The sequence below is a fragment of the Phaethon aethereus genome (assembly GCF_964289735.1).
Source record: "Phaethon aethereus genome assembly, chromosome: 23".
Lineage (NCBI taxonomy): Eukaryota > Metazoa > Chordata > Aves > Phaethontiformes > Phaethontidae > Phaethon > Phaethon aethereus.
The window spans coordinates 5,567,367-5,593,142 of record NC_138599.1 but is presented as its reverse complement, the minus strand read 5'-3'; the positions used below and the strand labels follow the sequence as shown (position 1 = coordinate 5,593,142).

General features: G+C 51.0%; 1 protein-coding gene across 1 annotated transcript; it reads right to left on the bottom strand.

The window, feature by feature from the left end:
- Window positions 1–2,319: 2,319 nt before the first annotated feature.
- SNX19 (sorting nexin 19) lies at window positions 2,320–24,849 on the bottom strand (the record flags this gene model as incomplete). The annotated part of the gene is made up of 11 exons (XM_082009975.1): window positions 2,320–2,455; window positions 3,132–3,219; window positions 4,052–4,236; window positions 16,939–17,068; window positions 19,326–19,512; window positions 19,759–19,855; window positions 21,017–21,147; window positions 21,441–21,560; window positions 21,708–21,808; window positions 22,746–22,884; window positions 23,314–24,849. 11 exons carry the CDS (start codon window positions 24,847–24,849, stop codon window positions 2,320–2,322), a joined length of 2,850 nt encoding a protein of 949 aa, XP_081866101.1.
- Between the last annotated feature and the right edge of the window lie 927 nt (window positions 24,850–25,776).

Here is a 25,776-nt window from a genome sequence, read left to right as displayed (position 1 = left end):
AGTGTCTGTAAGGACTGTGCTAGACCTTTGCCCTCACGTGGAGGTGGTAGTGCATAGTTTGCAGTCCATCTCTGAACGATCCTTTTCGGCAAACAGTCTCTTCATGATATCCCTAATCAGTGACAGACTGCAATCTTAGCGCTCCAAACCCGTAAAATTAATGAGCAAGCAAGCACACCAAGAGCATCTGGGAAGCCACCAAGCACAACAGGGCTATGCTACATCATCCTTGGCTGGTGGCTCCTTCTCCTACTGCCTTCTCCCACTACCTCCTCCTCAAGGCAGCTGATGCAGTAAATGCAAGCAGTAGGAAAAAGGGAAACAAGAGCCTGGCAGGGTGAAGTGGCTGCTCCAAGCAAAAATTGTGCTTAAGGATATATGGCAGTCCTGCTTCCCAACCTGCTGCTTGGACATTTGGGATTATCCCATATGAGCCAATCTACTCTTAAGCTATTTAACACACATGCTCCCTCTTTTTCCAAGCAAGTGGCAAGTCTACCTTCTTGAAAGCGTCTCTGCTGAGAAATGGCTCTGATAAGCGAGGCAAAACTGCTTTGCTTCACTACACTGGATTCTGCCCAGTCTTGGGATGGCCTTAGAGCACCTTAAAAATATACTTGCTGGCAGCAAGCCCATTCTTCCCTGTATTTTCACAACACATCCCGCCCCCCCGGCCCCAAGAAATACAAAGAAGCACACACTGCAGTGCGTCCATTATTAAGCAGCTAACTCTGAAAGAGCAGAATATGCTTCCAGCATGTTGGAGTTACATCACCTTCTCTCCAAACATGCCACTGAGTATCCAGCTCCAAGAAACAGCAGGCTATACAACATGCACTGTTTAGGTAGCGTAACATGGAAACTAGCTGTGATCCTGCATGCTTCCCTCTTGTGAGAGCTCCTCTTTAAGTGCTTTAATCTGTGGAGAACACCAGGAGCAGCGTCCCCTTGATCAGCAAAGTTCAGCACTGGTCAGTTCATATCTCTCCCAGGAAATACACCAAAACAAGTCACCAAACCGGTTTGGCAGTGCATATTCTCCGTGTCCACTTGCCCTGTCACAAACCTGACAGCTGGGCAGCATAAGCTTGCAAAACCCCACAAGTCCTGGATGACCCGGAAAAGCAGCTGTCAGATCAACATGCCATTCTGTGCTGGGTGGCACCGGACATCATGACCCGACAAGCTTTCTAGAGCCCTCTGCACACAGCTGTTAGAATAGCAGGCATAGTAAACCAAAGCACAGTGACACAGCAATCAACCACAGAGCAAAGGTGGTGCTCTCAAGCCCATTGCTGTCGTCTTAACACGCTGGCATGTCTGGTATTCCCCCTGGGCTCAGAGGTGCTCACTTCTCTCCCAGAGCTTACTGTGACAAGCAGTTTTGTGTGGGAGCTGATTTACTTGCTCTGTGTCACACGTGGGTCAGCTCCTTTTCTCCTGTGCCTTCCAGGTGACAGCCTCGGGGACTAAAACATGACTCAGCAGGCAAAATACACAGAATCCTGAAGTCCAGCTAAGCTTTCATTCCTCTTTAGCCCAGGGACAGTTCTCTTTTCCAGGACCCCAGTCTACCCTACTTGCATCCTGCTGTTCAGGCAGCAAAAGACACCAGAACAAGACCCTGTCAGAGCAGTGGCAGCAGGAGGCAGCTTATCTTTGTCCCTAAGGCAGGACAGCAGCTTTGATTTCTGCACTGCTTTTGACCTCCCAGTTATTTGGGCAGTGGGGATGGGGCCTCAACGCTGACTTCAGGGCTGTAACCACACCTCCACTCTCTCCCCATCTTTCTTCCGGTAAAAATGGATGGTGTGGTGTAGGCACTGAGCAGGGACAGCATTTGGTCCTCCCATCACCTGTCCTGGAGAAACATCTATCAACAAGACAACGTCACATCAAATCTCTCCATGCCAGTGTCACGTGGAGCCTGAGGCCACAAAAGCAAATCACGTGTGCTGGCTGCCTTTAGACGTTAGAGATGTTCAGAAACATGAGGCAGGATAACAGAGCTCGGGGGCAGCCTGCATACCCTTCTCAGACTGTCCAGCTCAGCAGAGGTCAGGCATCTTCATTCCAGCCTCTCCATCAGGTCAGCAATGAAACAGACGCTACATGGCAGAAAAGCATCTTCAGCCCCTGACACCGGGTTTAATTCATCACTCAGGCAAAACAGAGAAGCCTGGAAGCAGCCTCATTTAGCACTGGCTGGAAAAATTCTTTACAAGAAGCTCCCAGACATCTTCAGTAAACACTGAAAAATCAAATCATCCCATGCCTGAGGCTGCTTCTCTCCTCCACTGCCGGCTACACCAGCCCTGGTTAATGTGCTGAAATCTCTGCTTTGTCCAGGCCATTAGAGGCAGATGGGGTGGCAGCTGCCGTCTCCAGCTTATGGCTGGAACGCTTCAGAACCAAAAACTCCAGCAGAATGTCCAAGAGGCAGAAAACCAGGTGCCTGAAATGGAGAGAAGACAGAGCTTAGGCTGGTCAGGGCACAGCAGAGCTGGGAGAACAGCTCCAGACACACAGAAGCCAAAGCTCACACAAGGAAGAAGTATTCTGACTGCCATCAAGGGCAAGACAAGAGATCTCATAACCTAGAAGAAATTTTTTCAGGGATGGTTCAGGTTTTTTTCCACCCCGCAAACCCGCAGGTGTTTGAAGCTGCTGAGCAGCATAGAAAACGCAAATGCATCTCCTGGAGTGAGGCAGCACATGCGTTTCTCCGCAGTTAATCACAAGTATGTTGCTTTCCAAATGCATGGCAACGGGTATACAGAAAAACACTATCTATATGTAGATGCAACACCCTAAGCTCTTCTAAAAACAACAAACTAAACCAGGATTCGGTCTTATTTCCCCTGACAGTCCCCTGACATCCACAAACTAAGCAGGCCCAACAACATAATTAACAAGACTGCCTCAATAACCTCCAGCCAGACCGAGGTCCGAGACATGCACCTTCATAATAAGCAAGCCAGATGCCCTTTGATAGTATAAGTTTAGGAAAATTAGCCAGATATGTTCTGTGCCAAGAAGCTGGCAGCGTGAATCTCATGGCCAAGCCCTGAGCATAGCTTACAGGCTCCATGGCAAAGTCTATCATGGTAAAGAGACTATAATCCACATACCTGTTTATCACAGGCTGGCCCAGGGACTCCAGTACCAGGTTCCAGCTCATCTGACATTTACTGGTTCCAAGAATTTCTTGGATCACATCTGTCAACGTCAGAGACAAAGTTTTAGGAACCACACATTTCCACAGCAGTAGAACAGGGTCAGTCTTCAGGCCGTGCATACTAAATCAAAGTCTGTGATAATGCTCTGAGCCTGAGGCATCTCATGCCCAACATTACCACGAAAGAAAACAGCCAGGGACAGGATCGAATGCCAGGAAAACATTCCAGCCTGGAAGGGCATACACTGGCAGTTCTTTGTCACCCCCAAAGGACAGTAAGAGCCCCTTACTCTGCAGCAAGGAGTATGAAGTTCAGGCTGCACTCACATAGATTAGGCAGCAGCTGTTTTAATGTCAAAGGTTCCAGTGTCAAGCTTCAAGAGAGGGAAATCGAGTGCAGCTGGGCTCATGATTTCAGTCCAGTGGAAAAGCCACTCTTTAGAGCAAGAAGCCAAAGTCTGTGCCTTGTGACTCTTCTCAGCAACGCTACCCTTTAGCAGCAGGTGGGAGCACAGCATGGCACTGGCTTTCCTGAGTCCTACCTTGTTTAAGGAGACTCAGCAGGAACTGCACCACCAGCACTAAGCACAGAGTCTGCACTTGGGAATCATGGAGACATGTGTCCTTTCTCTCTGAGCTGTGCTGCTCCTCGAATGCTTATGACAACTATCTAGAACTGGGAAACTGTGGTTTCTGCTTGCAGGAAACCACTCAAACCTCAAAGGTCACGAACGTTTCCCACTGCCTTGGCACGAGCAGGCTCCATCGCTCTTTCTAACCACATTTCCAGACACGCCAATGCACTGGAGGGTTCCCCAGCTGCCCCCACCACTCCTTTCTCAAGGGTGGCTGACACATCTGGGGCACACTTACTCGGCAAGATCCCCATCAAGCTCTGCAGGGCCTGCTCTGCTGCTGCTTTCTTCTGTTCCTCTGTCCTGGGTGGTTTAGGCACTGCTGGTAAAACTCCTCCAGGCCAGATGGATTCCTGCAGCAACTGGAGGTACTGGACCCAACGCTGGGTGCAGGTCAGGTTAACCACCTGGATCTCCAGCCATCTGTAGGCACAGGGAGAGAGAGAAAGGTCAGGAAAAGTCAGGCTTGGTACCAACTCAGGAGCTTTCTGCCGAACAGAGGCCCTGTAGGGGAAGATCAGCTCGCTGGGTAAGTTAAGTTAACATACAGTTTCCAAGCCTATACCTTAAATATTTTCACAAGTATTAATTAGCTGAGTTTCACCATGCACCAGAAATAGGTATACGTTCCCTATCTCATAGGAACACATATGTAGTAAAGTCACAGGGAAAAAGCAAGAGCCATGAAAAGCTCCATCGCCCTGCTGCCGCAGGAAACCAAATGAGTAACTGGTGCCTAAAGGGAGCACAGCTAAGGGATATGACCGGCCCTAACCTCCTAAGTTATGTCCATGCACAAGTCGAGACAGAGCTGGAAGAACCACCAAAACCAGTGTTTTAACTCTAAAACAACCCCCATGACTGACTGGAAGGACGTGAGCATGTTCTGGCAACCAGTGCTCCTCTCATCAGCCCCTCTGCTACCAGAAGAGTCAAGGGTGTCTCGCCTGGAGACCAAAACGCACACTCCCTGGATGGCAAGGCAGGAATATCCTGCTGCTTCGCACTCCTCTCGCCCCCCTGCTTCCCTGTTGTCCAGCCCTGCTCCGTCCACCAGTGGCAAGCAATGAAATCATTGCCGCTCCCTTCCAAAACCTCGGGCTGCACATCTATTAAAAGGAAAGTTAGGTACCTGCCAACAAAACTGCTGGTCAGCCCTCCTACTGGGCCAAGACTGTGCCCTTTATACGGTAACAACCTGCAAATCCCAAGGCCACAGGAATGCCACTCCACAGAAGGGCTCGGAGGCGTCTGCAGCCTGCATGGGGGAGATGTGTCCACACCACCCAAGTGCTGGCCAGGGCAAGTTTCTAAATCAATCACGCAGACCCTCTTTCCCAGACATGAAATCACTTCCCCATGTAATAGCAAAAGCCACAGCTGCCAGTCAAAACTCGCCACTGCCTAAAATCTTTCCTCCCCAGAATAAAGAGAGGCCAGCAGACGAATCCCTGATGCAAGAGGCCAACAGGAGGGTCCCCATCAATTTAGCAAGACTGGGATTCGGCGGCGCAGCACTGACGACGATGGGCTGCTGCCGCCATCCTCATCAGCGGGAGGCTCTGGAGAAAAGAGGGGAATATCGAGCCAGGGTTGGGGTAGGGAGAAGGCTTGCGATTTTGCCAGTACTTCAAGAGTCTCAGAGGAGAGGAGTCCGCAGGCAGGGCCAGGAGACCCGTTCCTCTTGGCAGCTGGTGTTCGTGCTTGCAATTCCGTCACCACTACGCCCCGGCAGCTCATAGTACATCCAAGAGCATGGGCTCTGCCAAGGCAAACTTTATTTAACCTGCGCTCTGCCAGACTGTCTGCATTCTTCTCAGGCGAGGCATTTGGGCCAAGGGCGTCTTTTCCCCACACAACTGGGACAATGCGAGCAGAGAGTCAGGAATAGCAACACCTGAAGGCAACCGGGGCAAAGGAACAGCAGGTAGCCATCATCGGGGCCAGGACTGCAACACGATGCTCCCTTCTTCAGCGCGAAATGAGGTGCCTAGCTGCAGGTCTTTAAGGATGGACACCTAGGAAATGCCAGCTGCAAAAGCAAAGACCATTAAAAAAAGAAAGCGAGCCTTGGTGCAGCAGTAAGGCCTGTGATGTCTCAGGGTAAGGTCTTACTGGAGCGCAGGCAATGATCCCAGTAACAGCACTGGAAATGGGGAGCCACGGCCTTTATGCTCAGCCTCACCAGGGACCCTGAGTACTGATGTTGCTACAAAGCAGTGCCAGAAATACAAAGTATAGCTTCTGCCTGTCTTAGAGGACAAAATGTCACAGCACAGTCTTGCCTGGGAAAAGGCCTTGTTTGAAATACAATTGCTTAAAAGGGTTTTTATCTCCAGCCATCAGTAGAGTTTAACACCGTGGATCACGTTAAACCCTCCAGCCATCCCCAACCAAATTAAAGTGTTAAACTGTGGCTCCTCTAGGGACAAGTGCTTTCATTAACATGGTTTTTCATTAACATGTTTTCTTATACAACCTGCCTTCCTAATTGAGGAAACACTTGACAAGCAACAGAAGTTCAGAGAATTGGGGATGGAGCTGCAAACAGTACAACTCTGTATCTAGGGAGATCAAATTGAACATTGACTTGAAATTCATCTCAGCAATAGTCACTTACCGTCCTTTCACAGGTTGCAGAAAGCAAAGAACAAGCTTTCTTTTTCTTAGAGCTGCTCCTAAAATAGCAAAAAATCCAGCAAATAGTGGGCAGAGTGAAAGCTGAACTTAGAGAAGACAGCACACGTTTCCAGACAGCTCAAGAGCGGACTGAGAACTGACTGGGAGGCCCCGTACAACCAACCTACCATTTCTAGCTCATTTATTTTCATAAAGCCACCAGGACTAGGCAACGAAGCCTAGAAGTAATACCTAAAAATCTAACCACCTGTGAACGCATTGCAATTATGCAAGTGCTTGCAGATCTTCGTTCCCACAGTTGATGTTTTTTGGTTTTCTGTTGTGTTTTTTTTTTTTTTTTTTTTTTTTTTTTTTACTTAGTCTGGCAGCTCATTGCCTTCCACTTTGGGAAGCAACGGGCAGGATCTGAGAACAGCTCCATCGGTTTTGCCCTACCTGCACTTGATGCCTTTTACAGCTCCATGCAAGCTCCTGAGAAGAGCTTGCCCCATCACATGGTGCTCAGGCAGCAGAATACTCACTGCTAGGAAAGGGGGAAGAAGCACCAAAACCACAGAGCATACAAACAAAAAAGACTAAATTAGACAGGAAAGGGGACAAGAAAGAAGAAAGTGAAACCAAAGCTGGCTGCAGATAGAAGGAAGACTAAAGTCAGTGTGCTCTGGGTTCCCTTTTGCCAGTCTGTCAGTGTGGGGACTCATCCCAAAAGCACTGGGAAGCACGGAATTGTCAAGCCTAGTCCATCTGGCTCAGTATCTTTCCTGGGAGAGCAGCTGATGCTCTCCCACACTCCAAAAGAAAACATCAAAACAGAGTAACCTCCCTTTTCCTCCCTACTCTCAACCTGCACCTGTTAAAGTCACCACCAACACCCGCTTTGTGGGATGCACGCTGCATTTGCACAACACACACAGGGGCATGCACAAGCAACAGCTATTAAATTGTGAGGAGCAAAATAACTTCTCAGCTTTCACAACTGTAGTTGCAACTCAGGGAGGGTCTCACCAAGCTTTATTGAAAAATCCTACCTGAATAAAACCCAGATTCCTATGGCAAATTGACCTTTCCATCAGGCAGACTTGCTGCACCAGGATCAGGATTAACAGCTCACACTTCCCACACAGGAACTCCAAATATGTGCTGGTCCAAAGATGACCTTCACCAGCAGATCACAGATGATTTTTTGTACTATTAAAGGACTAGGCATTTGAGATCCATGTGCCACATGAAAAGCACACATACGCCTTCTCCCAGGTAGAAATAAATCCAGTAAGAAACACAAATAGACCTATCTTTTTTTTTTTTTTTTGGATGGCTGATGAGTTACTATTTCCATTCTGCTATTTCATGAAGAAATAGCCTTAATAAGAAAGAAAGAAACACAAACCCATCACTGAACCATCTCCTTACACTTCAGCTGAAGCCAGAAAAAGATATTGAGTGACCTCGTGGGCTCAGATGTTCAAATGCTTTGATAATGCCCAATGCAATGACACAGACTGCAAAGGCTACAAAGTCCTGGACCTTAGTCTGGAGGTGCATAACTTGCCCATGCTGTAACAGTCCTCTGTTTGAAATAGCCGCTGATGGAGGAATGAAATGGCTGCTAAAAAAGAGTTGATTTAATGCCATGGCTTAAGCTGGAACTCCAAGGTCAGCTGAAGGGGTCCATTAAGATAGGAACGGCAGAAATGCCCGGGAATGAGAAACAAGGCCTGGGGGGTACATACCTTGGCTTTCCTCCGGCACTTAAAAGCAACAAGGGCTGCTAAGATGGAGCAGCCTATGGTGAAGACAGACTAGGAGTCAGGAACAGGCAGAACACAGTGTACGGGCTTGGTTTTACCTCGCTCACGCGAGCTGGATGCACTCGTCTAAGTGGACTACCCAGAGGGTTCACCTGCAGACAGAGAGCTCAGCTCAGCAAGTAAAGGTTGGACAGGTTGGATTTGCTTAGTCTGGAAAATAAAGATGGACCAGGAATGGACAAAAAGATACGATACTATCCTAATTTACAAACAGCTGCTAGAAGCTGGTAAACCTCTGCTTTTATCGTCCATCAAGGTTACGATAAGAACTGCTAAGTTCACTTGAGCCAACGAATGGCTGAGTTAAATACACTGATTGTAAGTAAAATCTGAAGCAACAGCATTTGCGATTTCCCCAAAATTGGGGATTTTAAACATTTAGACAAACACAAACTGGAGGCCATGTTAGGAAGAAGACAAAGACGAGAAAGCCTCTACTAGTCTGCTTTAGCTTTATCAATACAACTAGCTCTATAAATACACATAAGCTGTACATACCAGTAGCAAGTCCAGCTCAACACCTACTACTTTTCACCCCGGAACAAGGCCTCCGTTTCCCAGCGGTCAGTTAACACGGCATGGCTAACCCGAAGCTCAAAAAAAGGCCTGTGAGACCAAGGCAGTGGAAAGGAGAAAAAAAGCAACATCTGGAAACGCACAAGGCATTCAAGCATCTGACTTGAGAAATCAAGAAAGGCTGGTACTTAAATCACCAGGCCATACCTTCCTTCGCAGTACTCGTCCCCCAAATTGTGCCTCAAACCACAAGAATATCCTTAACTCAAGGGCTCAGAAAGAGCAACATTTCAATGCTTTGACTGTAAAACTTCTCAGCAAAGCCTGTAAAACCGAAGAAACAGCTGCAGCGGGCACAGTTAGAAGAATGGAAAACACACAAGTGGAGAGCTTTCGCCCCCAGGCTCGGCTTTTACCACCTGCTACTTGAGCCCACGTCCACCTTCTCCACACAGCCGCCAGCAGAAACATGTGCAGCCGACTGCTGGCACGCTCGGCTCAAACACCTTCAGAGCAAACCCACACTTGTCCAGGCCATGGGTAAACCCTTTGCAGAGGAAGGAAGCAGGAAAGAAAACAGCTCTCCATAAATCAAAGAACACGAAACATCCCGAGTCCTTTTAAACTTCTGGCCAAAGACAGACACACAAAAAGTAAACTATCCCTCTTGCCTTACTGGAAATGCTCCTCTCCTGCTGCCTGATAAAACGTTTACAATTGCTTATGCCATGAACAATACGTCCTGTACCCTTGCCCGAGCACACAGTAATGAAGTGTTTGACCAGCGAGGCAGCAGCCCTGTGGCCACGTGCCTTCCCCTCGAACAGAGCAAGGTGCCAGCCTTGCACCTCCCAAGCACAGCTCCACTGCGGGCAGCTGCACCAAAGAAAGCAAGAAAACAAACCAAGCTGCAAGGAGTTCAGGCCGGTAGCATTTACATCCGATGTACCTTGATTAGACTCACCCGTGCCAGCACCTTGCCTGCGTAGGGCAATGGGGTTTTTCTACCTGCTTGACCCAGGCAGTGAGAGGTGGAGCTGGCAGAAGCCCTGTGAGCAGTGAGTATGCAGGACATTTTATTGTGGGGCAAAGAGGAGGGGAAAAAAGATCATCCCCTACCGCCTGTAAGAATGAAAACCACACCTCGGTGTTGGGATTTGAGGCACCGCTCTGTGCTGCTTTAAGTATTGCTCCCTCCAAAACACACCTGCTGCAAAAAGAAATCGTGTAAACACACAGAGGTCCAACTCCAACATCTTCTCCCCCCAGTGAATTAACCGAGCTGGTCTGGTTTTTTTCCTCTTCTCCAGCCAGAACTCCCCGCGACACGGTGGGGCTCAGAAAAGGGGGAGACACACGTAATTAAAAAAATCATCCCCAAAACCCCTTGATTTTTAACAAAGCATCCCGGCTTTCGATAACATCTTCATCAAGTATTTATTGAGCCAATTAAGCTCTCAGCAGTGCCCCAGGGAGAGGCCAGGCTGTCTCAGCCAGGTCCTGCTCAGAGCAGATTGCTTCATTAGCCCACTTCAGAATCAAAATACATAAAAACACCATTAACCCTTCACAAGCCAGGGAAAACTAAAACCAACAAGGAGACATTATTTCCTCTCGATCCTTTTCTTCTTTGCCTATTTGAACTAGGAAGTTGTTGTGTTCGGGTTTTTTTTTTTTTAAATGCAGAAAAAAATTTGGCATGTATCTAATTGCTGAAACAGAATCAAAAGCGGGGGCGGGGGGGAAGAGAGATGCAGTTAAAATAATGTTGCAATTGTTATCAAAGTACAGAGCGCTTGCTTCATTCTAGTGGCTGTTTTTGGAAGAATGCTGTTTCTAGAAGAGGAAAAAAATTCTGTTTGGGACAGAGATTCAAAGCCGGATCCAAAATTTCCAGGTGCTTGGAGACAACTGAATCACGGCCTGTTTCCAAGTTGATTTTTATTTACTTTACATACACACACAAAGACACACACAGTCCCGAAGATCGCTTTTGCTGACATACCACAGGCCCACGATTTCTACTGCTCCTTGCAGTTACAATACAAACAGCCAAATCCAGAGACGAGGAGGAAGATGCAGTAAGGTTGCTTCCCCTATATACAAACTCCATTGCTGGCTTTTAGGCTGGGGTACACACTTGCACCACCATGGGAGACAGGACCTTTGCTGCCAGGTACCTGGGCCTGCCAGCACAGCCCCTCGAGGCACAGTTGCAACTAAACGTGCCCAAATCAACTCCCCCGGGTAACAAGCCAGAACAGCGAATGGATTTAGTTGTTCCAGCTGCACAGACATTGCAATATTGGCAGCTTGTTTCTGCCAGCAAAACTCGGAGGTGCTGCCCAAGCCCGGAGTGATAAGCTACCTGCCAGCTATGAAGCCAAAGGAAAGTGGGAGCAGCCGCACTGGGAACAGCTTTAGCATAAACCTTCCCGGCTTCTCCTGGTGTCTGAAGAGCACGAGTCAACCCTCAGCTTTAATGTCTTTTTCAGAGAGAACACAGGGAGGGAACAGGGAACCCCTGCAGCAAACGCCTGCCTACACACAGCCATGTCCTACCCCAGGATACCCCCTACGCCGGGTGACACAGCTACAGCCCAACTTTGCGCCGACCTCCGGTGCAAGCCAGCAGAGAGGTGAGGTCTGGCTCACCATCTCGGCTGTCAGACATGGCCCCTGCGGGGATCCAGCTGGCCAGGGCTAGGCAGAATTGCTTGCCCATGGGCAGAACATTCCTAGCACGCCCAGGGCTGCAGGTGCTCGGCTGCCCGAGCAGGCAAGTTTACTCAGGGACATTTAAGAGGGTCAGGCAACACTACATGCTGGTGGCACTTTCAAGTCAAGAGGATCAAGGAGGCTGCCAAGGGTCTTTGTTTTTGCCAGTTCTGTTCGCACAGAGATCAAGAAAGAAAGAAGAGAAAAAAAACCAGGCAAAAAAACACTCAGCAAGCAACTCCCTGAAGCTAGGAGCTCCTTGACTCACACCACCAGTTGCACAAGTGCCAGTGCCACCTGGCCTGACATCAACAGGCTCTGGCACAGAGCCCCAAAGCCAAGACGACAGCAAGAAGGTAAGGGCAGCAGTCCACCTGAACCCATCTTGTGCAACGGTCGGGCACCACGCTGCATCCCTGCCGAAGGGGAGACGGGAGACGTGACACGAGAGCAAGCTGCAGCACTCTCTGGACTGGCACAGATGTCCAGACTGCTGGAGGGGCTCCAGGTTTGGCTGCAAGGACCCTTTGCTGCCCCGTTAATTTGAGAGCCCAGGACCCTTGTCAATCACAGGCCATGGGTATCGGTCCAAGATGTCCTCACCTGGTGGGGTTGGAAGCTGAGCGAGTCACTGGCATGAGGGCTAATGAAACTAGCCACATCGCTAGTTACCCTTCACCACACTCTGTGAAGCAGGGATGGGGGGGGGGGCACGAAACCTGACAGCATAGAGAGCTGGGAAAGGGCAGAGGGGAGGCCATGGCAAAGGAACGGTCACCCTGGAGACCAGAGGCCCCATTGCTGATGGTGGTTTTTACCTCTGCAGGGAACGACACCTCCAGAGCAGCCAGCTCTGAGACTGCTTCGGGGGCCAGGCAGACACATCCAGCTCCCCCCAACCTTGCTTCTCCCGTCAAATGTGCACTGAATGTGCAGGACAGTATTGGAAAGGACAAATTCTGGAATAATCCACTGCCCTGCAGGCTCCAGCTGCCTGCACAGGCTGCAGCATTGTTCATGTCAGCTGCATCCTAGAGAATTCAGATGCTCCAGAGCTACTGCTGATAGGATGAAGACTCTATTGTGCTTCTGTGGCCTTGTCCAGCTCTTGACCCCCAGCAAGATTGGAAAGATCCAGCACCTCAAATCAAGGACAACCCCTTGCTGCTACATCCCTTCCCAGGACCACTCTGCCCCATTTTAGTGCACGTATTCAATACCTGTCCTGTGTGCTGCCTGAGTGCCCCTCCTCTCCCCTGACCCCTCCCCAGGGCTCAGTGTCTCTTACCACAGCACCCAAGATGCAGGTTCCCTGCAAGACCACAGCCCAAGGCTCAGCTCCAGGGTGGATCTGAGCTCAGATGGAATTTCCTTTCCCATGCTAGTTCAGCAGTGGCTAAAACCTTGTGAGAACCAGCTCAAGAGAGGAAATCCTACAAGGAAAACAAGCCAAAGCTAGTCAGACTCACAAAGCAAACCGGAGCTAGAAAAACTTGCAAGAAACAGCTCTCGCAAAAGCCCGACAGTCATCTGTAATCCGTCTCAAAGCATCCCTGGCTCTCCATTTACATCTCACACAGACTGGAACATCACCTGCCCAAATCCACCTGCTTAGCCGAAGAATGACAGGACATGGGACAAAGCCTGGAGGAGCACCAGAGTGACCCAAAGCTAACAGCAAGCCAAGCGGTACTGAGCTCCCGGGTAAGGCAGAGGTGCTTTGCATTTATTTTAACTCATGCTCGGTGGAACATGACACCATCAAAGCTGCCTGCGTAGGTCCACACGCTCCCTTATATACACACAGGCGCTTCCGAGCCCCGGCACGGACTCTGCGTCCCAGCCCTGCTCACGTTTCAGGGCGCAGACAGCTGGGGTGCACCGAGACACCTTCCCTCCGCTCTGTGGTTTGCATTGCCACGGCTTTCTGTTGTGACGCATGGGAAGGAGCTAGGAAAAGCATACAGACTTGGATCTGCATCTAAAATCCTCCCAGCTCCGTCCCCGGGATCCAGGCACTCTGCTGGGACTCCCCTCCAGAAGGGGAAGAAGATGTGGGCCAGGGAGAGCCCCAGCAGCAGCTGCAGGGCACAGCGAGCTGGTACCCAGCGGCCGTCACCCCAGCTTGTCGCAGCGCTGGCAGACCCCTGACCTAGTGACCATCGTGCCGTCGGGGACAGACGGAGGGCAGGGTGTGGGGTCACAGCCACGGCGCAGTTCACATGCTTGCCGTGTATTTTTAACACCGCTTTGACTCACAAGGCTCTAAAAAGCACGCCGAATCTCCAAATTCTTTCTAGCTCTTCCACCAAACACCCCCGGAACCCAGAATAGCCCCATCCCCTTTGCCAACCAGTCCCTGTTTGCAGCCTCCCCACGAACAAGAGGGGATCTGCATTTCCAGCCCATGGGAAGGAAGCAAGCGCTAGACAGAGGTGCGGAACTGGAGCGGGGCGGCGGGTTTGTTTACGGGCATCGACCCAGGGTGCCGAAAGGCTGCTGGAAGCAATCCTCAGCACCAGGGTTGTCCCCACGCCCAGCAAACCTCCCGGCCCCTCCACCTCCGCTTTACCCGCCTCTCCTTTCGGCTCCAAAAAAGGATCACTCCCTGCTACATAATGGGATGAGGGCCGCACAGATGCGGTGGTGCACATGCGGCCTCCCTTTTACTTAACAATACCTTTTTCGGTCATACAGCCTTCCTCTCCCCGGCTGCCATTAAACTGACAGTCAGGGGAGATGGATAGCGCCTGGCTCCAGCTATTTCAGCTACGGAGAAGAGGGGAAAAGAGGAGTGTAGTGGGATGCTCCAGGCAGAGAACAGCAAATGGAGCAGTGTAGGGAGGTGTCATGATCAGCAACTGCACGGTCACTCAATGTCCAAGGGATGAAGTCCCCAAAGGAGACAAAGGGGGATTGGCTCTCTGGGGAAGCTGGGACCTTGTTCTGCGTGCTTTTCTGCTCTGGGACGAGGCATGCTCGGTGCAGAGCGGTAGCAATGCCCACAAAGGCGGCTGCAGGAGCAGCATGTTCCTCACCAAATACAAGCTGGCAGAGGAATATCCAGCTAGCAGCAACCCCCTTCCTAACACCCAAAACACTGCTAGGACACCTCCTTTCACCAGCCACCACCCAACCCAGCCACTACCCAACCCAGCCACTGATGGGAACAGAGAAGGACCTCATCTCATGGAGGGATGATTTCTACTCATCCTTTGTGACCAGCAATGGTTAGAGTCAGGATGCACGCCCATCTGCTGCCCCGTGCTTGTCTGCCTGTTCTCAGAGGCAGGAGCAACGATGCCTTGAATAGCACATGCTCCCAGAACAGCTTCTGGTATTTTCTCCACCTGTAAAGGGTGCCCAGACACAGCGCCAGCCAGAATGCCCGTGCCAGGGCCGTGCCAGGTCTGGCCAAACAGCGATCAAGTTACAAATACTTAAATGGAAAAGAAATGCCATCAAATTCACGCTGTGTCCCTGGATAGGCAGCTCTCAGCAGGTCTGAGATAGAGACTTCTTGGTCTGCTCAGGACAGCAGTGGCCACCTGGGCCTGCCACAAGCACAAGAAGTCTCAGCCACCCTTCTGCGTGGCTCAGGGACAAGGTGCAATGGCAAGCCAGCATGGAGCCCTCCCGTTCCCAATTCTCCTCCACTGTAGAGGTATCTACATGCCTCATCTTGAATGTCTGTCTTGGGCATTGTCTGAACTATGCTCTCACAACAGATCAGGGCTTTCATTGACTGCTCTCGGGCCAGTTCCTGCACTCACTGCGGTATCCCGCTGAGCCCCAACCCTCCACATGGGCTTCCCAGATCACCAAAAACCTGCCACCCTTGATTCGAGATAGAAGAACCTCTACCCTAACAATCCTCTCTTTCAGGAGACCTAAGAGCTGTCCCAAGCACAACCTTCTGGGTGGGAGTGGTGACTACAGCAGTAGAAACAGGGGAGGAAAATACTCCCTGCTGCAATCCATGAGCAACACCATCCTCCTGGCAACAGGTTAGTTCACACCGTGCAACTCCTTCCCATCTCCTTCACACCAGACCTGCGTACTCCTGACGATCCCAGAACCAAAACAGAGCCAGCGTCAACATGTGGACATGTACAGTCCCAGGGATACAGGGTCAGTTCAAAAGGTTGTATTCGCACCCTGTCCTGATCGCAACACCAAGGAGTCACGGGACTTCCCAGCATCGCCTCCAGTACAGTGAGTTCACCCAGACCCGTTGAAAAGGAGCGGCTACAAACACATTCATCTTCATGTTGCTCCACTAGAGCAACTTGTGCAGCTCCTCCACCTTCCAGAGCCAGGCATGTGCTGTGTGTATGAAAGCTTCTCTAGTGGAAAATACCAACACCACGTGTCAGTGCTGCAGGCTCCCTGGCTGACCAGGACACAGCTTATTAGGAGGTGATGACGTGCCTATTCAAGCTCTCATACCTCTGCTTACACACAAGGATTGGGTTCCAGCTCATCCCCCAAGAGACCAGAGCCCATTTTGGAGAAGTGGGAGCAACACACACCACCTCCCACTCAAGGAAACAGACTCAGGAGTAATGGGTAGCAGCCCCTGACCTCAAAGTGCTTCAGCAACCTCTGCTGAGGGCAGATTAAATTACCAGCTTGGTTATAATGTGCTGCCCTGCACATTCTAACGCTGCCTTTGAAGGCCTGCAAGAGGAGAAAGGGCGCAGGAATGGGAAAAGCACTGCTCCAAGGCTTCCCCTTCCCAGAGACCTTCCAGGAAGGCTTTTGTTTTACTCTAAAGGACCATATCCTCAGCTAGCGATAGCCACCGACCTACACAAGAAAACAGAAATGCTTTCTGTGTGCCTTGGCCTAATGCCTTACCACACAGAGGCACTGGCCCCAGAAAAGCTTGGCAAGTACATACCAGCTGGAAAGGAAGCCTTTCCCCCCATATATCTGAGGGTCACTGCCCAGGACACAGGCACTACTGGCCCACAGCAGATCAGAGAAGCGTGCATCAGTGAGAGCAAAGGCCCTGGGAAGCCGTACTCTGAGCTGTTCCTTGACAAGTCACTGTTCCCTGTGCCTGTTAATTCTCCTTTTGTAGGAAGAACAAGCTGAGCTCCTGGGCAGCGAGAGACCAGGAGGCCAGCAGAGGCCAGTCTGCCCCTGGAGAGCCAAGGGGCTGGGCACTCTTGCCCTTTTCATGAGGCAAGAAGTCTCCTGTTCCCCGGGCTGGATCCTTCCTTTCCCCTGTTGTTAAAGACATTGTTGCTGCTCACAGGGAAAACAGCTGTGAGTGCAAATCTCCAAGGTGCTTACATACATGCGACATCATCTTTACAGAATCTTGTTTGATGCGACAGAAAGCATTTACCTGCATTCAGGTAAGAGCTCCATTTTAGACTAACTCCACAGGCAAATCTACCTCACAGAGCTGTGAGATTCGCTGCCGAGGCCTTACCTTTGAATGAGGGTCCCAAAGAGCAGGTGGCAGACCTTCTGGATGTTCTCCGTGCACAGCCAGCTCCAGTGATCTACCAGCAGCAGACGAAGCACATCCAGGGCAAGGTCAGCCAAAGCTGTCTCAGAGTCTGCCAGGAGGAAGAGGAGGATCAGAGGAAGAAGCCAACTCAGCACCTAAGCAGATCTGGTAGAAAGCATCATCTGAAACTCACTCTTTTCCCCAACAGCCTTCTTGACTCTCTTCTCCCCAGCCTAGCACCTTGTGCCACACGCAGATGAGCTGCTGTGGCACAGTCAACCTGGGGAGCCTGCCCTCCCAGGCTCCTGCCCCGATCTCTCTTGTTTCCACTTTCATCCAAGCAGACCCTATCTCCCTACCAAGGAGCACACCAGAGCAGAATGCAGCTGCTCAAAGTGCTCAGTTCCTTCTCAGTCAAACCAAGGGATTTTCAAACCCCAGTCCACGCACGGGGATGTTGGTGTGCCCAAAACAGGCGAGAAAGAAGGCGCTGACTGTAGCCAGGAGAAAGGTACATTGCTGAGGGCTATTTTCCTAGTCTTCACCAACACTTTTCCCTCTTCCAACGTGCAGTTTTTCAGGTGCAAACCGCGGTCGGTGTCTGCAGGCTGCCATCGTGTGGCAAGTCCAAGTCTCAGCAGGAAGGTGGATGAAGCACATCTGGATAAACCAGATGCATCAGTTAAAACAAAAACCTACACTTCACCCCACCCTCCATATCCCTGGGGTCATAGACCTGGGACAGCAAAACCTCTCCCTGATCCTCAGGGGGGTGTCAAAGCCTACAGTGTAAACACATTCTACTTGCTAGAGAATTACTTTTATGCTGCTGAGCCCCAAAGCATCATAGGTGTTATGCTGAACAAGCTTACTAATGTACCACAAACCTGCCCGAGACAATGACTCCTAGGCCAGTGCCCCAACCTGAGGCTGCTGCGTCAGCTCTGCTGGCAGAGAGAGCTCCTGTATTGCAGCTTCCCCTATGCCTGATCTTTCAACCACTCTGCCTCCAGAGAGCCAATGAGACCGTTCACGCACAATTTACTGCTGGACATAAAGGGGAGAGTGATTCTGGACCCCAGCACCTCTCCTTCCCTCCTCTTCCTCTCCCTGCTGCATACTAGCTGGACTAATTAACTCCAGGCCACTTCACCTGGAAAAAGCCAGGGCATGAGTGCATTTGGCACCTCTTGCTCTGGGCCAGGCATAAATTATTCCTCGCTTGCTTTGCACTTTGAGACTTGACTTCCCTGTGCAAAAACTGGAGCAGGCTGTTTAGCTTCACCATAAAGAGCATCGTCAGCAAGCTCTGTCTATTCCCGTAGCATCCAAGTCCCCCTCCTCAGAGAGCTGCCGGCCAACCTCTTCCGAGAAGTCACCCAGTGAGCAGATATGGACGCTGGTTGCCTTTTTAGCCAGCTGCTCCCCAGACTCCCTCAATTCCTATTACCCTGCCAGACCAGCTTGCCCTGTCTCGGCTCTGAAGCATCACAGACCTGCAGGCATTTGACATCATTTACGTTAAATTTCCTTACGAGTTCAGCTAACTTGGCCTGTCTGCATCCCTTGTGCTCTGTGCAGAGCAGTGGCCTCCAATTCCAGTCCTGCTCCCCAGCCGCCTCAAAACAACTGCAGGCGTGTGTTCAAAGATTATAGGCAGAGCTGGTAGTACAAGCTAGATTTCAGACCACCAGACCCACCCTGTCACAAACACGTGCCTTCAGTCAGAGCTTGCCAAACTTGAACCACTGGAGTGACATTTTTGGAAAGTTCCAGCTGATACAGCTCGGCTATTCCAAGAAAAAGATTAGAGAACATTTTTGCTCACGTCCAAGATAATCTTGTAACTGCTCTGAGAGGCTGTGGCACCCCTGTGCTTCAGCAGAGGGATCTACAATCAGGAAGAGAGCATCATTCCTTCAATTGGGATTACGTATTTGCTATTCCCACCAAATCGATTCAAACTTAACTGAATCTCAAAAGGTCCTTTTACAGTGCATGGATGTATCAAGGCTAACCTTGAGACTACCCAGAAACCTTAATTTGGCCATTTTTCAGTTTCCAAGAGCTTGAAACAGTGTGTCCTCAAGAAACTTGTTTCTGCAGTAACTGTACTGAGTACATGAAGGTGAAGATCTACAGTGACACAACTAAGCCAAGACCCAATTTGCTTCCACTAGCAATAAAGATCAGAGCGATCACCTAACAGGACTGGAAAAACTGTTTGCCTTTCCTTTAATCAAGGTGCCACAGGCAGAAGACCACATCCTCATACTGCAGACCTTGCAAGCTGAGCCTGCAGATGTTGGAGCTGTTGCAGGACCAAGGGAGATACGCTGAAGCACGAACAGAGGGGCTGAACTCACCAGAGTCTGTATCTGGCTGTGTCCCCTGCTCTGATGTGCTCAGCCCATCCATATCCTCCTGCATGGAGCTTTCCTTAGCTTCTCTGCCTCCCTCGCCTTCGGGAGCTTTTCTGGGGACTGCCTCCAGCAGCTTCTCCTGCTTCTGGATGAAGGACTCCATAGCAGGTATCGACAAGGTGCCAGAGACCTACAAAAACACCAGTGTATTAGTACCACAGCAGTGAGCTGCACACAGCCAGAGCAGAACAGATATAAGAGATCTGTAGCCAACGGCACAACTAGGGCTGCTTATCGCCTTTCTGCAAAGGCCTGGCAGGCATGGAACAAGGCTGCAGCAGCCACAACCCTCATGCATATGGATTATTCCAAGCCAGCACCCAACCAGGGCAACGATTAGGATCGTGAAAGGATTGGAAGAGGGATCTGAACTTACAGCGCTGCCCTCCCTGATAGAGTACACGATCCTGTCATGCGCTTCACTCACACTCAGCACTGGAGCAATTTTACTGGATGAGAACCTCAGCCTGGACCTGAAGAGAAGAGACACAGCACAGTCAGGGTTTTCTCTGCAAGCTGTGAGCGATGAGTTCCCCAGCCTCAGCCAAGAACCTGGACCTGGTTCTTTGTCCAGTGTCATGTCCAAGCTAAGAAGTCCAATCAGACCCAGAATAACTAATAGGTGGCAGTAACACCATGCAACAAAAGCATTAAAGCGCTTTTCCTCAACTACACATGGGCCTAGCCAAGGCCTTCCAACATGCACTGCATACATACACCTTCTGCAGCAAGTATGTTACATATAAGCTTACAGGCATTTCTGTTCAGCAAGGTGTGAGCATTGCAGCATGCACAGGAAAGTGTTCAGAAAAGGCCTCCGAGATGAAACACACTCAGCAAGATTGTGAAATCCAATTGCAAACACACACACGTAAAGGAGGATATGAAAGGACATTTGGGATGTGGGGCAAATTGTAAAATAGCCTGTTTATCATTAAGGAATGTCCTTTTCAGCCAAGACGCTTTGAAACACGTACTTTTTGGGTTTGTCTTCTTGTCCAAAGCAGCTTTTTCTAGCAAAACATCTCTTTTCCAGAAAAAAAAGCCATACTCATGCAGAAATCTTCCCTTCTTCTGTAAGGGAAGGATCACCGATGAGCGCAATGGGGCTCGTCACTGCCAGCAACACCAAATAAACACTTGGTGAGCAACGTACGTGCAGTGACTTTAAACACTACTCCTAAATAAATATTCAAATGCTTGCTGGGAAGGCAGCATGCCACTGTGTTAAACACATGGGAGAGGCAGGAGTGAACCTCCAGGTAGACAACTTATAGCTGTGTTTTGCAGTGACTCACCACATATATAGGTCATGCACATGTTTAAGGGTAAAAAGCAATTCTCCAGGAGCATCAACATCTTTACCAGCAAATGCCACAACCTCACAGCTCCCTCGGGAGGAGAAGCACCTTCTGGGAAAACCTGAGCATTCTTAGAAAATCCTTCATCCAAGCAGGAACTCAAATACCCTTGCTCCGTATGTGAAAGAGAAAGCGATTCAGCTACAGCATTGACAGCAATGTATTATCCACAACAGGTAAAGCACAGAGCCAGTACTTCCCCACAATGGAGTCAGTTTGCATATGAAATCCACATTCTGCAGAAAACACAGGGGAAGCTGAAGGAGCCCTTACTTGTTAGCCTTCTTCCCGTCTGTCTGAGATTTCCCATCCACCTCAGACTCGCTAAGATCCTCCGTGGGGCTCTGGGGCTCTGACCTGGGGAATGCAGTCTTCAGAGTGTCCACAATGGCATTGACAACAATCTGCAAAAGCCAGCAGTGTCATCAATTATTGAATATATTCTTATTCATTGAATATGAATTAAGAGTTTTCAGACTTGCGCTTTGTTTCCCATGATAACCCCCAGGCTCTTTGAGATGGGCTCTGACTCTTCCTAGCTTTATGGCTTTTGGGCAAGCGGAGCCTAGCTGCACAGAGAGTATTTAAGTTTTTTTGGCTACTACAGCAGCAGCCATACATGTAGACACTGAAACCCAAAAGGCATGTCTAGGTGCAGTCATAAGTGGTTCAGATAACCAGTTTCTCACTTGTCTACCTTGTCTATCCTGGAGACAACGAAGGGCTTCTTGACGAATGCAATCCTGGCGTCAGTGTTCAAGGCAAGGAACTCCTGCACCTCTTCACTATTTGCAATCTCAGGAACCGCACACAATTGCTGCAAGGAAAGATGTAGCTTTAGGTCTTTTTCCAGCTTGACCATGTAAAGGGCAGGTGCAATAGATCTCATGTGCTCCACTGTCAGTACAGAGCTATCCTGAGCACTGCTTTGTAGCTCACAGGGGCACACAAGCAATTATCTCACCTTCAAGAAAGATTCTAGGAGACTTTTTCTGGCTTCCACTTTATCGCTATCCATATTTCCAAATGGGAGATCAGGGAACAGTTTCTTTGGGCCTTTGATATCTATAAAGAAAACAAACCCATTAGCAAGCTCAAGAAAACTGCAACTGTTGTATTAAAATCTTAATGCTTGCATGCTTAAGACCACCCCTACACACTGCCTGGCACCAGCCCAAAATAACATGCCCCTCAAGCCAGGGTAGCTGAATCAGACCTTAAATCCATACAGAACTTGCGTTTTACTGGATCTTGTATCACCCGTGCCTTTAAAGTTAAAAGAAGCAAGAACACCAGTTTAGCACAAGGTCTCTAGATCACTCAAAGAGCCCAAAAATTCTCAGCAAAGCAATTCAAGCCAAACCCTCAGATTGTCAGAACCAAAGGTTATGTAGGAACATGCTAAATTCAATAAAGCTTTATATGTAAGTAGCAATGTCGTCTTAAAAAAGGCTTAACTGGTAAGCAATGTACATGCAGTGACCTTAAACACTACTCCTAAATAAATATTCAAATGTTTGCTGGGCAAGACAGCATGCCACTGTGTTAAACACATGGGAGAGGCAGGAGTGAACCTTCAGGTAGACAACTTATAGCTGTATGAACATGCTAAATTCAAGGAAGCTTTATACATAAGCAGCATTAGAAGAAACACTGTTTTCTTTTTAAAAAAAAGCTGATGTTCAACACTTGTTACTCTCTTGTATGCAAACACGATGCTTGCAGATACGTGTTTCTACTCAATGTTAAGGCGCAAAACTACAAAAGCAAGGGTTGTGATCTGAACAAGAGCAAGCATATTTTGAAACACTGGCAAGTACTGCCAAAAAGAAATAAATCTCTCCTCCAGCCAGCTCTGTACAGAACAATCGAGGACGCAGGCATGACAAACAGCGCAGCATCCAGAGCTGCACAGGCTGGGCAGGATACCCTCAGAGCAGATGAGCATGGGCTGGGGTGAGAGGGAGAAGGATTTTGTCAGAAAGCTAATGCAGGCACTGACTTTTCAGGAACTTGCGGAGCTCCTGTTTCTCCTCCAGTCTGGTCTGGAGGTTGAGGAACTCCCGATAACGGCGGTTCACGGTGTGGTAAGCCATTTGCTGAAGGCTGCCTGCGCTCTCACTCTCCAGGGCTGTCTCATACTGAGGAGGAAGACAACAGTCACTAATACTTACAGACCTCAAAACAATCCTGATGATCCCCACAATCCCCACACCCCACGGAAGTCCCATCTAACAATTCCTCAGATTGACCCTTCCCTAAAGAACAGCGGCTGCACAGCACGCGAACCCCTCGCAATGAAGGAACTAGTGAAAACAGGATACAAAACACTCAACTAGCCCCATGCGACCCTTGGCCAAGAGTGGGAACCCTATCCCACACCCAAACGGCCACTGGAAAAGCCACTGTGCCCAACATTCCCCCACTGCGAGACAAAATTTGTTGTCAAGCCACACACAGAGCAAGTCCTCATCTCCAAACACCACACATGCTCCCCTGCCAGGACAGGCATCTCGGAAAAGGGGTGACAGGCATCTCGGAAAAGGGGTGACAGGCAGGGGAGCCTCTACCTTGACAGTGTACAGGGTGTAGGGGTGGAAGCCAGTCCCGCTGTGCTCTCGGGCAGTGATGGTCCCAGTTATCCGCAGGTTCTGGATGACAACTGGCCCGTCGGGGCTGCTGAGGGGCTCAAAGCTGAAGGTGCTGATGGAAGCCGTTGGGGAGGATGAGAGGAGAGGGAGAGTCTGCCCAGCATCTGGGGGACTCTGTGGTGGGCCCTCTGCTGCCCCCAGATCTTTCCCCAAGGTGGAGGGCCTCTGTGAGGACGACTTCTTGGGGACAGCTGGGCTTTCCTCTTCCTTCTCAACTGCCGGGTCGATCTGGATGTCAGGGCAGGAGCTCAGCACAAAAGCAGAGGCATGAAGCAGGCCACCATCTGAGCTGGGGGCAATGCCCTCCTCTAGGTCCCCCATGCCACCCTCTGAAGTGGCCAGTCCCTCCAGCACGGTGGAGGTGTCCTGGAGGGGTTCACCGAGAAACTCCCCCACGGGCGATGGTGCCAGCAGGTCCGTGTCCTGGCCCGCAGCGGGTGCGGGGGACTCCAGCTCCAAACCCTCACAGGGGAAAAGGGAGCCCAAGGCTCGTGGGTGGAGAAAGGGCTCCTCTGTGTGGCACAGCCCACTTGCCGGGTCCTCTCCCTCCTCGCCAGCAGCCCCTACCTCCCGCCCGGGCACCTCCGTGGCCCTTGGGGAGGGGTGCAGCCCAGGAGAGGTGGCACCCGTCTGCTCTGTGATGGGCAAGGAATCAGGCACTGGGGGTGCAGGGGGTGGCTCCTCACCCCGGGGCTTCTTGGAGAAAGCCCCGATGAGCAGCAGATTGATCCAGTCAGGATCAGCCATCTTCCTGATGGCCGGCAGCAGCACGTTGCAGGCGATCAGCTCCACCACCACAAAGCATCCTGTCCGTGTCTCCAGGTGGGGCTGGGGCACCAGCGCCCGTAGCAGCGTCTCCACGGCAGCCCGGGTGTAGCCCACCTCAGTTGCGGGGCTGCCGAGAGCAGGGTGCAGCCCTGCTAGCCGACTGTACTCCTGCCACAGGGTCTGACCACCCTCTGGCTTGCCCCTCAGGATCTCACGGGCCCGCAGGTAGCTTTGCAAGTGATGGCCGCAGAGGAGGAGGAGGCGCTGGGCCAAGGCTTGACGGTCCACTTGCCCCATCCGCCACCTCAGCTCAGTGGCCAGGCCCATCATGGCCTTCTCCACTTCAGCCTCAAAGGCTGGCTCGCTGCTGATGGTGCGGTACCAGGAGGCGACGAAGTCCCGCACCACTTTGTGGATGGTGCTGGCGATTTCCCTCTCCAGCCGCCCCTTGGCTGCCGGGCAGTGGGGCTGGGGCTGCAGGGAGCTGACAAAGTGCTCCAGGCGCAGCCGCCGGTCAGAGTGGCTGAAGGCCCGCGGACCCAGCCAGCTGCCCAACGCCACCAGTGCCCCACAGAGCAGCCCCAGTGCCCGCAGGTCGAGCAGCAGCTGCAGGGCCAGCAGCCAGCCCAGTGTGGCCACCAGCACCAACAGCACCCGACGGATCCCTGATGGCCGCCGGCCTGGCATGGTGGGGCTGGGCAGGGGGAGCCACTCTGGGGCTCTGCTGGCTGCTGCCCCAATGGCTGCCGCAGCCTGAAAGCCAGACAGCGGGGTTTTTCAAGGGTCAACTGACCGGGGTCCTCACCAAGCCCAACCGACCAGCATCCTTACCGGGCACCAGGGCCCAACCGACCGGCCTGCTCACCATGCACTGGAGCTCACCAGGGCCTAACAGACCAGGTTCCTTTACAGGGCACCGAGGCTCCACTGACCGGGCCCCTCAGCAGCCACCGGGGCTCGGCAACGAGGCCCAAGCGGCCGGACGCCTCACCAGGGTCGCTCAACAGTCACCGGAATCCACGCTGCCACGAAGCAACGAGTCGCACCGAACCAATACCGTCACAACCAGAACCGGGGGCTCATAACCAGCACGGCGGCAAATGCCCTCCCGGCACCGATCGCCATTTCCGCCCCCACTTCCGCTAACACGCCCATCGGGGAGAGCGGGCACTCGCAGTCCCCCCGGCCTTGTACGGCGCCCCCTGGCGGGCGGGAGGGCTCGCGGCAGGGCTCTTGCCGCGCGCGCACATTACCGTTAGAACTTAAGAAAAAACCCGGAAAGTTTTCAAGGAAAAACTTTCCCCTCCACATTTGTTTTTGGGTTGGTTTTAAATGTTTGTGTCTCTGCGGGGTTGAAAACAAACAGAGCCTGGTCGTGGTGCATGCAGGCGAACACCTAGGCCAAGTTAGCCTCATCAAGTAAAAGAAGAAAAACAAAGGGGAGAAAAAAGGTGTTTTGGGTTTGAATAGGGATGAGGATGATTGCCCACAGCCAGTAATTAATTAGGATCAAAGCACGGTGATGGTGCTCACCTGTGGTGGGGCTGTGGGCACAAAAAGGGCTGGGGGAGCAGTGGGGCTTCTCCATGGAAGTTCCTGTTGGTCAGCCTTGGC